Source organism: Chiloscyllium plagiosum, unplaced genomic scaffold, assembly GCF_037043375.1.
Source record: "Chiloscyllium plagiosum isolate Xiang-an unplaced genomic scaffold, Cpla_swu_hap1 HiC_scaffold_47, whole genome shotgun sequence".
In the NCBI taxonomy this organism is placed as follows: Eukaryota; Metazoa; Chordata; class Chondrichthyes; order Orectolobiformes; family Hemiscylliidae; genus Chiloscyllium; species Chiloscyllium plagiosum.
In genome coordinates this window covers 6,506,105-6,518,684 of record NW_028270185.1, presented here as the reverse complement: position 1 = coordinate 6,518,684, position 12,580 = coordinate 6,506,105, and the positions used below count along the sequence as shown (strand labels likewise).

The window sequence follows — 12,580 nt, the reverse complement described above, 5'->3', positions numbered from 1 at the left end:
TACACATACAGGGACAGGTCCTAATGTACACATACAGGGACAGGTCCTAATGTGCAATTACAGAGACAGGTCCTAATGTACATATACAGGGACAGGTCCTAATATACACATACAGGGACAGGTCCTAACGTACATATACAGGGACAGGTCCTAATGTACACATACAGGGACAGGTCCTAACATGCAAATACAGGGACAGGTCCAAATGTACACATACAGGGACAGGTCCTAATGTACACATACAGGGACAGGTCCTAACATACACATACAGGGACAGGTCCTAACGTGCAATTACAGAGGCAGGTCCTAACATGCAATTACAGAGACAGGTCCTAATGTACACATACAGAGACAGGTCCTAACGTACATATACAGGGACAGGTCCTAACATGCAATTACAGAGGCAGGTCCTAACATGCAATTACAGAGACAGGTCCTAATGTACACATACAGAGACAGGTCCTAACGTACATATGCAGGGACAGGTCTAACATGCAACTACAGAGACAGGTCCTAATGTACATATACAGGGACAGGTCCTAACATACACATACAGGGACAGGTCCTAACATGCAATTACAGAGACAGGTCCTAACGTATGGGGACAGAGACAGCTACTAACAAACACATACAGGGTAGGTCCCAACGTACATATACAGAGACAGGTCCTAACGTACACATACAGAGACAGGTCCTAATGTACATGTACAGGGACAGGTCCTAATATACACATAGAGAGACAGCTACTAACGTACACATACAGGGACAGGTCCTAATGTACACATACAGGGACAGGTCCTAACATACAGGGACAGAGATGGGTACTAGCAGGTACGGTGTCTGTACTTTGTATTAATCTCCTCCCACTCTATCTCAGTCTTTTAGCCGATCCTCCTGCTTGGCAAATATCCCAGATTCTGTTCACATTAACCCCGACCTCTACTCTGTGTTTGCTGAGAGATCACACAGTGGTAGAGCTCACTGTGGGGAGTTCGATCCTCAGCCATTGAGTTCCTCTGACCAACCACCACTCGGTCAAAGCCGATAAAACGTAGAGCTGGAAAAGCACAGCTGCTCAGGCAGCATCAGCAACTGATGAAGGGCTTGCGCTTCTCCTGCTCCTCCCACGCTATCTGGCCTGCTGTGCTTTTCCAGCTCCACATATTCCCAACTCTGACTTCCAGCACCTGCGGTCCTCACTATCTCCACCTACTTGGTTAAAGCTTGGAACAACTGCAGGCTGTAGTGATGCTCGTCGTTATTTTCAAACTTTTTCTGGAGTCGAGGAATCCTCATGTGATTAGTTTTGCTTTCTAGAGAGCTCCCTCCACAGCTTGGTTTACCCCTCCCCCTCCCAGCTTCCTTTCTTTGTAACCTCCCCCGTTGCCACCACCTTCCCAATTCTGGTCACTCATCTACTTCCCATTTGGTAGGCCAGGACGTTTTTCACTGGAGCGTAGGAGGTTGAGGGGGTGATCTTCTCGAGGTTTATAAAATGATGAGGGGCACACATAAGGTGAATTGCAAGTCTCTTTTCCCTGGGATGGGGGATTTCAAGACTAGGGGGCGTATTCTTAAGGTGAGAGGAGAAAGACTTAAAAAACCAAATGAGGGGCAATTTTTTACACAGGGAGTGGTTCGTGTGTGGAATGAATTTTCAGAGGAAGTGGTGGATGTGGGTGCAATTACAGCATTTAATTGCAACATTTGGATAAGTTCACGAATAGGGAAGTTTTGGAGTGATATGGGCCAAACGCAGGGATTAGATTAGTCTGGGATAATGGCTGGCATGGACTGCTTGTCTGCTTCTGCGCTGTGTGACTTGATGAATCGTTCCACCATTGGCCCTCAGCTGCCTGGTCATTAATGTCTGGAATTCTGTCCCTAAATCTCTCCTCTTCTTTTTCCTCTCTCTCAGATGGGAGAGAAAGGTTGAAGAGAAAAGGAACATTCATATTTACACAAAGACAGGGGAATATCTTTGAGAGCAATGTGGGAATGTTTGTTGCAATGAAGGCAAAACGTGCCAGAGATCAGGTGGCAACGGTGGCTCAGTGTGTTAGCACCGCTGCCTCACAGCACCAGGGACCCGGGTTCGATTCCAGCCTCAGGTGACTGTCTGCGTGGAGTTTGCACGTTCTCCCCGTGTCTGCGTGGGTTTCCTCCGGGTGCTCCGGTTTCCTCCCACAATCCTAGGATGTGCAGGTTAGGGTGGATTGGCCATGGGAAATTGCCTGTAGTGTTAGGTGCATTAATCAGGGGTAAATATGGGTTACTCTTCAGAGGGTCAGTGTGGACTTGTTGGGCCAAAGGGCTTGTTTCCATACTGTAGGGAATCTAATCTCATCAACCTTTTGGATGTTCCTCAATCCTTCCTTCCTTGACCACGTTTCATGCCGTTGAGGTAAAAACAATGACTGCAGATGCTGGAAACCACATTCTGGATCAGTGGTGCTGGACGAGCACAGCAGTTCAGGCAGCATCCAAGGAGCAGCGAAATTGACGTTTCGGGCAAAAGCCCTTCATCAAGAAGGTCACCCCTCAACCTCCTACGCTCCAGTGAAAAACGTCCTGGCCTACCAAATGGGAAGTAGATGAGTGACCAGAATTGGGAAGGTGGTGGCAACGGGGGAGGTTACAAAGAAAGGAAGCTGGGAGGGGGAGGGGTAAACCAAGCTGTGGAGGGGGCTCTCTAGAAAGCAAAAATAATCACGAGGATTCCTCGACTCCAGAAAAAGTTTGAAAACAACAACGAGCATTTTATTCCTGATGAAGAGCTTTTGCCCGAAACGTTGATTTCGCTGCTCCTCGGATGCTGCCTGAACTGCTGTGCTCTTCCAGCACCACTAATCCAGAATCACATTTCAGGCCACCTATTCTAATATCTCCTTCTGGACCTCAAAGTCAAAAGAATGTTTACATTCTTCTCAAATGCCTTGGGTTCTCCTACATAAGAAGTGGTGACTACATTTAAATTGTCGCTGTTAAGGCTGTTAGTAACGACAGAAGATAATTTGTTGCATCCTTACCTGGTGTTCTGAAATAAATGCGCAGGACAAGAGACTTTCTCCCAGAGGTGATATGTCTAAAACTCGGGGTGGGGGGGAGGGGGGTGCATTTAAGGTGAGGGGGGGAAATTTCAAAGGAGGTGTGAGGGGCAAGTTTTTCACACAGAGATTGGAAGGTGCCTGAAACCTTCTGCCAGAATCTGCTGGTCCCAGATTCGATTAGGACGTCGAAAGAACTTTCAGATAAGTTGATGATGAATGGAGGCAGAGGGGATTAGTTTAATGTGGTGTCAATATCGTGGGCCGAAGGGCCTGTTCCTATAGTGTACTGTGCTGTGTTCTAAGAGTTTAAAAGTGCAGAGGATCAGAGAGACCTTGGAGAGCCAGTCCGTAGGAAGGTAGATAAGTTGGTTATTGAAGCCTATGGATACTTGCCTTTGAGTCCAGGCACTGATTGCAGGAGTAAGGAGGTTATGATGGAGCTCTGTATAACATCAGCTGGCCACAGATGGAGCACTGTGCGCGGTTCCGGTCACCACACTGTAGGGAGGCCAGGCTAGAGAGGCAGCGGAGATTTACCAGGATGTTGTCTGGGCTGGAGTGGTTCAGTGATGAGGAGAGAGTCTCAATAGAGTTTGCTTTCCTTAGGAAGTAGGGATATGATTGTGGTTTACAACATGCTGTGGGGCGTAGGCAGGGTTGCTAGGGAGAAACCTTTCCCTGTCATTAACCATGGGGCACAGATTTAAATGGGGATGTGAGACAAGTGTTTTTCACCTGGCTGGTGGGCATCTGGAACTCACTGCCCTGAAAGGGTGTTATGGACAGGAACCCTCAATAGAATCTTGACAATGTAGAAGGAGGCCATTCAGCCCATTGAGTCCACACTGACCCTCCTGAAGAGTATCCCACCCTGACACACTTCCTATCCCTCTAACCCTGCATTTCCCCATGGCCAACCGCCTGGCCTACACATCCCTGCACACTACGGGACAACATAGCACAGCCAGTCCACCCTCACCTGCACATCTTTGGATTGTTGGAGGAAACCAGAGCACCCGGAGGAAACCCACGCAGACACGGGGAGAATGTGCAAACTCCACACAGACAGTCGCCTGAGGGTGGGATCGAATCTGGTTCCCTGGCGCTGTGAGGCAGCAGTGCCAACCACTGAGCATCCAATCAAATGGAAGGAAACAGAAATCAGGGCTCATCCAGAATTTGAACCCAGAACCTCCCAGGTGTCTACAAATGACAAATTCCTAAGACAGAATCATACCCTTAGACCAACAAACCACTGAAGAAGCTTTTAAGAAGTCATTTAAATACATTTAAGAAGTTTTTTGATGATTGCTTGAAGTTCCACAGTACACAAGTGCTGGGAAATAGGATGAGAATAGATAGATGCTGATGATCATATGCAGAGACACAATGGGCGAAGGGCCACCTTCCATGATGTCAATTATGGCAAATGATGACTGTCAATTATCGTAAAACCCCATCTGGCTAACTAATGCCCTTTAGGGAGGGAAATCTGCCATCCTTACCACAGCGATGGGGTTGACCCTTTACTGCCCTCTGTGCAAGTGCCAAGGGGCAATTAGGGGTGGGCAGCCAAAACCATCCATTGACATTACCGGTGACCCACACCATCCCTGAATGGTTAAGTCAGTTAAAGAGGGAGATGTTTCTCATTCATGAGAAAGTGACCAGTGTTTTAACACAGATTTATCTTCTGTTCCTTAGGACAAGAGGAATTGAGGTTGTACAGGTGAGTCACGGCTTGTTTCTGGTCCCTTCACACCTGCCGGAAGACCACAGCTAGCTTCTAGGTTTACTCTGATGAATGTTTATATTTGTTCATGTTGCTGTGCCAGCATTTATTGCCTTGGGGAGTGGGGGGGGTGGGGGGGGTGGGGGGGCGGGGGTGGGTGGGTGAAGGTGAACTGCCTACTTGAACCACTGCAGTCCGTCTGGCATCAGGACACTCCCAGTGCCTGTTGGGGAGGCAATTCCAAGACTTTGTCCCAGCGACACTGAAGGAACGGCAAGACATTTCTCAACAAGAACAGAAATAGCCAGTGAAACTGAGCAGGTCTGAGAGCATACATGAGGACAAAGCAGAGTTATTGTCCAGAATCTCGGCAGCTGGGAAAAGGTGGGTATTTCTGCTACAGACCAGAATGAGGCATGGCCTGGGAGGGTGGTGCACAGAGAGTGGGAGGGATGAGTGGACAGATGGAGATTCTTTTTTATTGTTTTCTGCTGGACAGCATGTATTACCTGTCCCGAGTTGCCCTTGAGAAGGTGTGGATTAGTGGTGCTGGAAAAGCACAGCAGTTCAGGTAGCATCCGAGGAGCAGTAAAATCGACATTTTGGACAAAAGGCCTTCATCAGGAAATGTTGATTTTACTGCTGCCTGAACTGCTGTGCTTTTCCAGCACCACTAATCCAGAATCTGGTTTCCAGCATCTGCAGTCATTGTTTTTACCACCTTGAGAAAGTGTGGACTTGTTGAGCCAAATGGCTTGTTTCCACACCCTAGGGATCCTATGATAAGCTGCCTACTTGAACTGCTGCAGTCCATCTGCTGTGGGTTGACCTACCCTGCCCATAGGGAGGGAATTCCGGGATGGAGATCCAGTTGGAGCCCAGAGACGGACAGAGGCAGTCGAGGGGATTATTGTTGGCTAGGACAGAAGAGAAGTTGAATCAGTTTGTAATGAGGACTGAGAGGAGGAGCGAGGGGACAACCCTGTGCTCAAAGCAACCCAGGTCATGGCCTTACCTGGGTGTTGGCAGGTGGTTCAAAAACCCAGAAGGATGAAATCAGGCTTTAAAGTTATTGAGCTCAATATTGAAGGCTGCAGGGTCCCCAAGTGGAAAATGAGGTGCTGTTCTTCCAGCTTGTGCTGAGCTTCACTGGAGCACTGCAGCAAGCCTGAGGCAGGTGGGTCGGTTTTCGTGCTGTACAATGACAACATTTAAAAGGCATCTGGATGGGTATATGGATAGGAAGGGTTCGGAGGGATATGGGCCGGGTGCTGGCAGGTGGGACTAGATTGGGTTGGGATATCTGGTCGGCCTGGACGGGTTGGACCGAAGGGTCTGTTTCCGTGCTGTACATCTCTGTGACTCTATGACTAACAACTTTCTGAGCAAGTAATTCCTTGCGATCTTTTGGAGTCTACATTTTGAAACTGATCCCTTTTTGTTTCAGACTCACACCCCCCTTCCCCCACGGGGTGGGAATGGAGTAATATCCTCCCAGTATTGATTCTGTCAAGCACCCCCACCCCCCTTCCTTCCGTCTTGATGTCCAAGCGGCTGCTGTGTATTGTTGCTCTTCACTGCTGCTCCATCCGTCAGGCTATTGTGCTGCTGTCACTCACAGAGGTAACAGCATCAGCTGGTTCCCCACTCCACCACCTGGGAGAGACCGCAGAGATCGGTTGTGCCTCCTTGTTCCTGCCACCAGAAGCTGTTACCAAGCCCCGTCCACGTCCTCTGCACCTTGCAGCCTCTCTGACCGGCTTCACTCCTGACATCGAAAGCTTGCCAGAGCTGCCAGAGCTGCCTGAAAGAAGGAGCTTTCACTCCAGGGCACCTTTCACAAGCCCTGGGACATCCTGAGCTGGGTTACACAGCACGGTGGCTCAGTGGTTAGCACTGCTGCCTCACGGCGCCAGGGACCCGGGTTCGATTCCAGCCTCAGGCGACTGTCTGTGTGGAGTTTGCACATTCTCCCCCCGTGTCTGCGTGGGTTTCCTCCCACAGTCCAAAGATGTGCAGGTTAGGGTGGACTGGCCATGGGAAATTCCCCCATTAGTGTTCAGGGATGAGTAGGTTAGGTGCATTAGTCAGGGGTAAATGTCGAGTAACAGGGTAGGGGAATGGGTCTGGGTGGGATACTCTTTGGAGGGCCGGAGTGGACTTGTCAGGCCGAATGGCCTGTTCCCACACTGTAGGGATTTGATGATGACTTTATGTGCATTTGTAATGGTTACTGCTTCCTTCCTCTTATCCTGCTTCGAAAGAATTATGAGATGCATAGATCCGGGTTGACGGTCAGAATCTTTTTCCCAGAGTTGAAATGTCTAATCCGAGGGAACATGCACTTAAGCTGAGAGGGTGAAAGTTCAAAGGAGATGTGAGGGGCAGGTTTTTTTACCGAGACAGTCCTGTTGCCTTTCACACTTTTTCTCTCTCTCACTCTTTCTCGTTCTCTCCCTTGCCTTTCTTTCTCTCCTCCTGTCACCTTTCTCTCTCTCCCTCCCCTTTCTCGCTCTTTCTCTCTCTCCCTCTTGCTTCTCTCTCTCTCTCTTTCCCCCTCGCCTTTCTCATTCTTTCTCTCCCTTTCTCCTTCCTCAAATCTTTCTATTTCTCTCATCTGTCTCACTCCCTGTCTTGTCTGCTCTCACTCCTTCCTCTCTTCCTCCTCCACCCACCCTCCGCAGCGTGGGAGGGGGTGGGGGAGTATAATAGGGCATGCAGAGATTTCCTGCAATGAGTCTCCTGTTTGCCAAGGGGTGCAGGTTATGACCATGAGCTGGTAGGGCAATGATTAACTGGGCTGATTGATTCTGAGATTCAATGAAGCAGTTTCTGAAACCATGACACTAGACTTGAGTGAGTGATTCATGCAAGAAAATAAAAATAATGATTTCTTCAAACTACTGATAAACAATCCATTATGAGCATTTCAAAGTGAGGTTTCTCATTAGTAATGAATGTGCCACGAAGGATTTATTCAGGAGTTAGGTCGGGAATGAAAGAAGGCGGTCGTTATCAGAAATGTGTGCGAGAGAGAACTGAGCACTCTGGTGATGTGAGTTCAGTCGCACCATGGTTGCAAAGAGAATTTATTTTCAATTAATTAATAGAGTCATAGGGATGTACAGCACGGAAACAGACCCTTCGGTCCAACTCGTCCATGCCGACCAGATATCCTAACCCGAGCTAGTCCCATTTGCCAGCACTAGGCCCATATCCCTCCAAACTTTTCCTATTCATATACCCATCCTGATACTTCTTAAATCTGGAATATTTTGTATTGATCCCTGGAATGTGGGCATCACTATTGCCCATCCCTAATTGCCCAGAGGGCAGTTAGGAGTCGACCCCATTGCTGTGACCCCATTGCTGTGAGTCTGTAGGCCAGATCGGGTAAGGCTGGCAGATTTTCCCCGCTAAAACGTGGGGTTTTACTGACAATTGACAACGGCTTCAAGGTCATCGTACAATGCATCATGGGAACAGGCCCTTCAGCCCACCAAGCCTTTGCTGATTCTGATCCTTATTTACTGATAATCTTCATTTAGTCATCATTGGAGGGCTTGAGCTATAGGGAGAGGCTAAATAGGCTGGGGGTGTTTTCCCTGGAGCATCGGAGCCTTATAGAAGTTTATAAAATCATGAGGGGCATGGTTAGGGTCTTTTCCCCAGGGTGGGGGAGTCCAGAACTAGAGGGCATAGGTTTAGGGTGAGAGGGGAAAGACAAAAAAGAGACCTAAGGGGCAACCTTTTCACAAAGAGGGTGGTACATGTATGGAATGAGCTGCCAGAGGAAGTGATGGAGGCTGGTACAATGACAACATTTAAAAGGCATCTGGATGAGTACATGAATAGGAAGGGTTTAGAGGGATATAGGCCAAATGCTGGCAAATGGGACTACATTAATTTAAGATATCTGGCATGGATAAGTTGGACCGAAAGGTGTGTTGCCATGCTGTACATCCCGATGGCTCTGTAATGATTATCCTTACAATTAGAATACAGTGGAGTCTCGACAGTGTGGAAACCGACCATTGGGCCCATCAAGTGCACACTGACCCTCTGAAGAGTATCCCACCCAGGCCCATCCCCATAACCATGACCTAACCCACACATCGCTGAACACCATGGGGCAATTTAGCACAGCCAATCCACCCTGACGTGCACATCTTTGGACTGTGGGAGGAAACCAGAGCACCCGGAGGAAGCCCACACAGACACAAGGAGAATGTGCAAACTCCACACTGACAGTCGCCCGAGGCTGGGATCGAACCTGGATCCCTGGCGCTGTGAGACAGCAGTGCTAACCACTGAGCCACTGTGCCACCCAGTGGGGGCTAATTAGACCCTTCACTCCAAATCCAAAAGCTGGCATCAGTGATGGTGACAATATAATTAGTGGGTTGTTGCAAAATGCACTTAATGCCTGTTTGTTGGGGGCTAGGGGGATGCAGAATTTGCCACCCTGACCCGTCCTGGGCCTACACACGAGTCCAGACCCACAGCGACTTGGTTGACTCCAAAATGGCCGAGCGAGACACTCTGTCGTATTCAAGATGGCGACTCCCCCGGCTCCAGACTCGGCTGCGTTCCTAATTCTGTAGAAGAGTCACACATTGACCCTCGTTTCTCCCTCACTCTCGCTGTGTCTCCACCAATGCTGCCAGACCTGCTGAGTTTCTCCAGTACAAGCTTTGGATTCTCTCACAGCTGATGTGTGCTCGGAGATGCCTGCAAACAATCATTGCCCCCTCTCCTCCCTCAACCCCCAGCAGATTTGGGGGGTTTTAAAGAGAGTTAGCGGTTGTCAGGAGGGGGTGGGAGTGACGCGGTAGTGGGGAGTAGGGGAAAATGTTCCAAGACAGCCATCCTCCTTTGGTGACAGACGTTCCCCAATGGAAACCAATTCAGTTGTAGCTGGTGCCGAGTCTCCTTTAGATTTTCTGTTTGTTTTTTTTCCCCTGCAGATCGATCTGACGCGGTCAATCGAAGAGCAGGGACCGTTCGACCTGATCGTTCACAAGCTTTCAGACTTGATGCGCGACGCCACTCAGAACGACACCCAATCCCAGCAGCTTGTCCAGAAATTCCAGGTGACGCTGACCTTTCACCCTGGGAGAGTGCCAGCGCGGGCGGAAACCGCTCAGCCCATCTCACCCGTGCCGGCTGTCAGAAAGAGCTTGGCGATTGCTCCGTACTCACCCCTCCCCCTACATCCGTGTCCCCTTTAAAGAGTTCCCCTTCCTCTAAAGCTGCCCCTTTCCATCTTCGCTGTCCAGTCCCCAATATTCTGAAGGAGTCAATGGCGGGGGGGGGGGGGGGGTGCTGGGGAGTGTTACAGAACTGAGAGACCTTGGGGTGCAGGTTCATAGCTCCTTGAAAGTAGAGTCACTGGGAGATGGGGCAGCTTACAACTTGCTATCTTTCATCAGTCAGAGCACTGAGGATGGTAAGATGTTGATAATAGTGATCCTCCAGACTAAACATCTCTGATGGGAAAGCATTCAGTAAGCCAACTTTGCCAGGATGGGTGGTTAGCTCAGTTGGCTGAATGATTGGTTTGTGAGGCAGAGCGATGCCAACCCAACAGGTTCAATTCCTGCACTTGTGATGAGGTCACCACCTTTCTCGACCTCACCCCTCACCTGAGATGTAATGATTCCCAGATTAAAGGCCTCTGATGGGAAAGCAGCCCTATGTGATGCCTTCACTCATTCAGTAAGTCAACTTTGCCATCTGGCCGCACAGGTTAAAAAAAAGGTTGGTAGTAATGCCACATTTGAAATACTGCGTGCAGTTCTGATGGTCCTATTATTTAAAGGATATTATTAAACTACAAAGAGTGCAGAAAAGATTTACTAGAATGCTACCTGGACTGGATAGGTTGAGTTACAAAGAGAGGTTGGATGGGCTGGGATTTTTTTCCCTGGAACATAGGAGACTGACTTGAAAGAGGTCTACTAAATCATGAGGGGCATAGGTAAAATAGATAGCCAACATCTTCTCCCCATGTTAGGGAAATCTAAAACCAGAGGGCATAAGTTAAGGTGAGAGGGGAGAGATACAAAAGGATTAAGAAGGACAACTTTTTCACACGGAGGGTGGTGAGTATCTGGATTGGACTGCCAGAGGTAAGGGTGGAGGCTAATATAATTTCATCATTTAAGAAGCCTTTGGGCAGATTCATGGATGGAATAGCTATGGAGGGATATGGACCAAATGCAGGCAAATAGACTACTCTAATTGTGAAAACTGGGTAGCATGGACAAGTTGGGCTGAAGGGCCTGTTCCCATGCTGTCAACACCTACGACCGTATGGCTGCAGGCAACGAGAAGCGAGAGGCTTGGGCCGAATGGCCTGGTTACTGTCCCATACAGATGGAGAATAGCGAGCAGTTGAATGTTACTGTGTAGATCTGGATTGGACATTCCCAGGTTCCCTTCAGATTCCCCTCCTTTAACCTGTCCTGTTGCTTGTCTCATTTTGAAAGCATCTGGATGGGTATATGAATAGGAAGGGTTCAGAGGGATATGGGCCAAGTACTGGTAGATGGGACTAGCTTGATTTAGGATATCTGGATGAATTGGACTGAAGGGTCTGCTTCTATGCTGTGTGACTCTTTGGCTCTAAGTTGGGGCTTGGTTAGCCCAGTTGGTTGGATGGCTGGTTTGCAATTCCAACAGTGCCAATGCCCACACTGGCTGAGGTTACCGTGAACGACTCTCCCTCTCCCCTCACCTGGGATGTGGTGACCCTCAGGTTAAATCACCCCCCTCCTGTTTTCTCTCTCACTCTCTCTCTCCCTCTCTCTCTAATGAGAGAGCAGCCCTATGATCTGGTACAATTATGGTAACTTTACCTTTGCTTTTCTGGTTTGGATGGGGAGGTGATTCTTCCTGGAACCACTTCCACCAGATCCGCGAATAAAAGTAATCTGGTCATTAACACAGTACTGTTGGGGATGGAATCTTGCTGTGTGTAAAATGGCTGCCACATCTCCCACATTACACCAGACACTTCAGGACAGTGGGGGGAGGTGGTGGTGATGGCGAAGAGGTTGGGAGAATCTCCTTAAATTGGCTGTGAAAGATTCTGAAAGTCGCTATAGAAATGCAACCTTTTATTGAACCCCTTCATTGCAGGACTATGTTGAAGCCCACCCCCAAATCATCTTGTTGGATCCCTTGCCAGCAATGCGGAGACTTTCCGATCGCTTTCAATCCTACAAACTTATTCAGGAGCTGCAGGCGCAGGACAAAGGTTAGTGTGTCTCCCATACCCCAGTTTTCGGACACTGTGGCCTTGTTATTTGTAGGACTTAAGCACCTCCCCCCCCCCCCCCCCCCCCCCCACTGCTGGGCTGCAACTTTGTCAGAGGCTTTCCAAGTTAAAGATCTCACTGTTCTACACTGAGTCGGGGGGAGGGGATGGATTTGTAGTTCCTTTTTGGAGATCACTTCCTCGCACCAAAACTTCATGCGAACCTAGCGGCCATTTTGTTGAAGGGAGTGCTGACAAAATGGCCGCCGTTCCATAGCTTCAAAACGTTGTCAGCTCCGAGGAGGGCTGCCCAGAATGATGATGACACATTGATGGAGGGCGGATAGGTGGCAGATGACGTTCAAAGCAAAAGAGTGTGAGGTGAAGGACTTTGGTTGAAAGCGCGAGGAGGTACAATATGAAATATAGGGCACACCTGTAAAGGATATACAGGAGCAAAGACACCTGGGTATAAATGCACAGAGGTCAAAACGTGTGGCGCTGGAAAAGCACAGCAGGTCAGGGAGCATCTAAGGA

General features: G+C 49.0%; 1 protein-coding gene across 3 annotated transcripts in view; it reads left to right on the top strand.

The window, feature by feature from the left end:
• LOC122542774 (inositol-tetrakisphosphate 1-kinase-like) overlaps positions 1–12,580 on the top strand; it is a 48,717-nt gene that overhangs the window by 15,179 nt on the left and 20,958 nt on the right. For 2 of the 3 annotated variants that reach the window (XM_043680806.2, XM_043680805.2), the window contains exons 2-4: positions 4,755–4,779; positions 9,750–9,875; positions 11,926–12,043. In XM_043680806.2, the coding sequence (XP_043536741.1) occupies positions 4,755–4,779; positions 9,750–9,875; positions 11,926–12,043 (269 nt within the window). The remainder of the gene's footprint in view (positions 1–4,754; positions 4,780–9,749; positions 9,876–11,925; positions 12,044–12,580) is intronic. The other variant, XM_043680807.2, reaches the window with a different exon arrangement.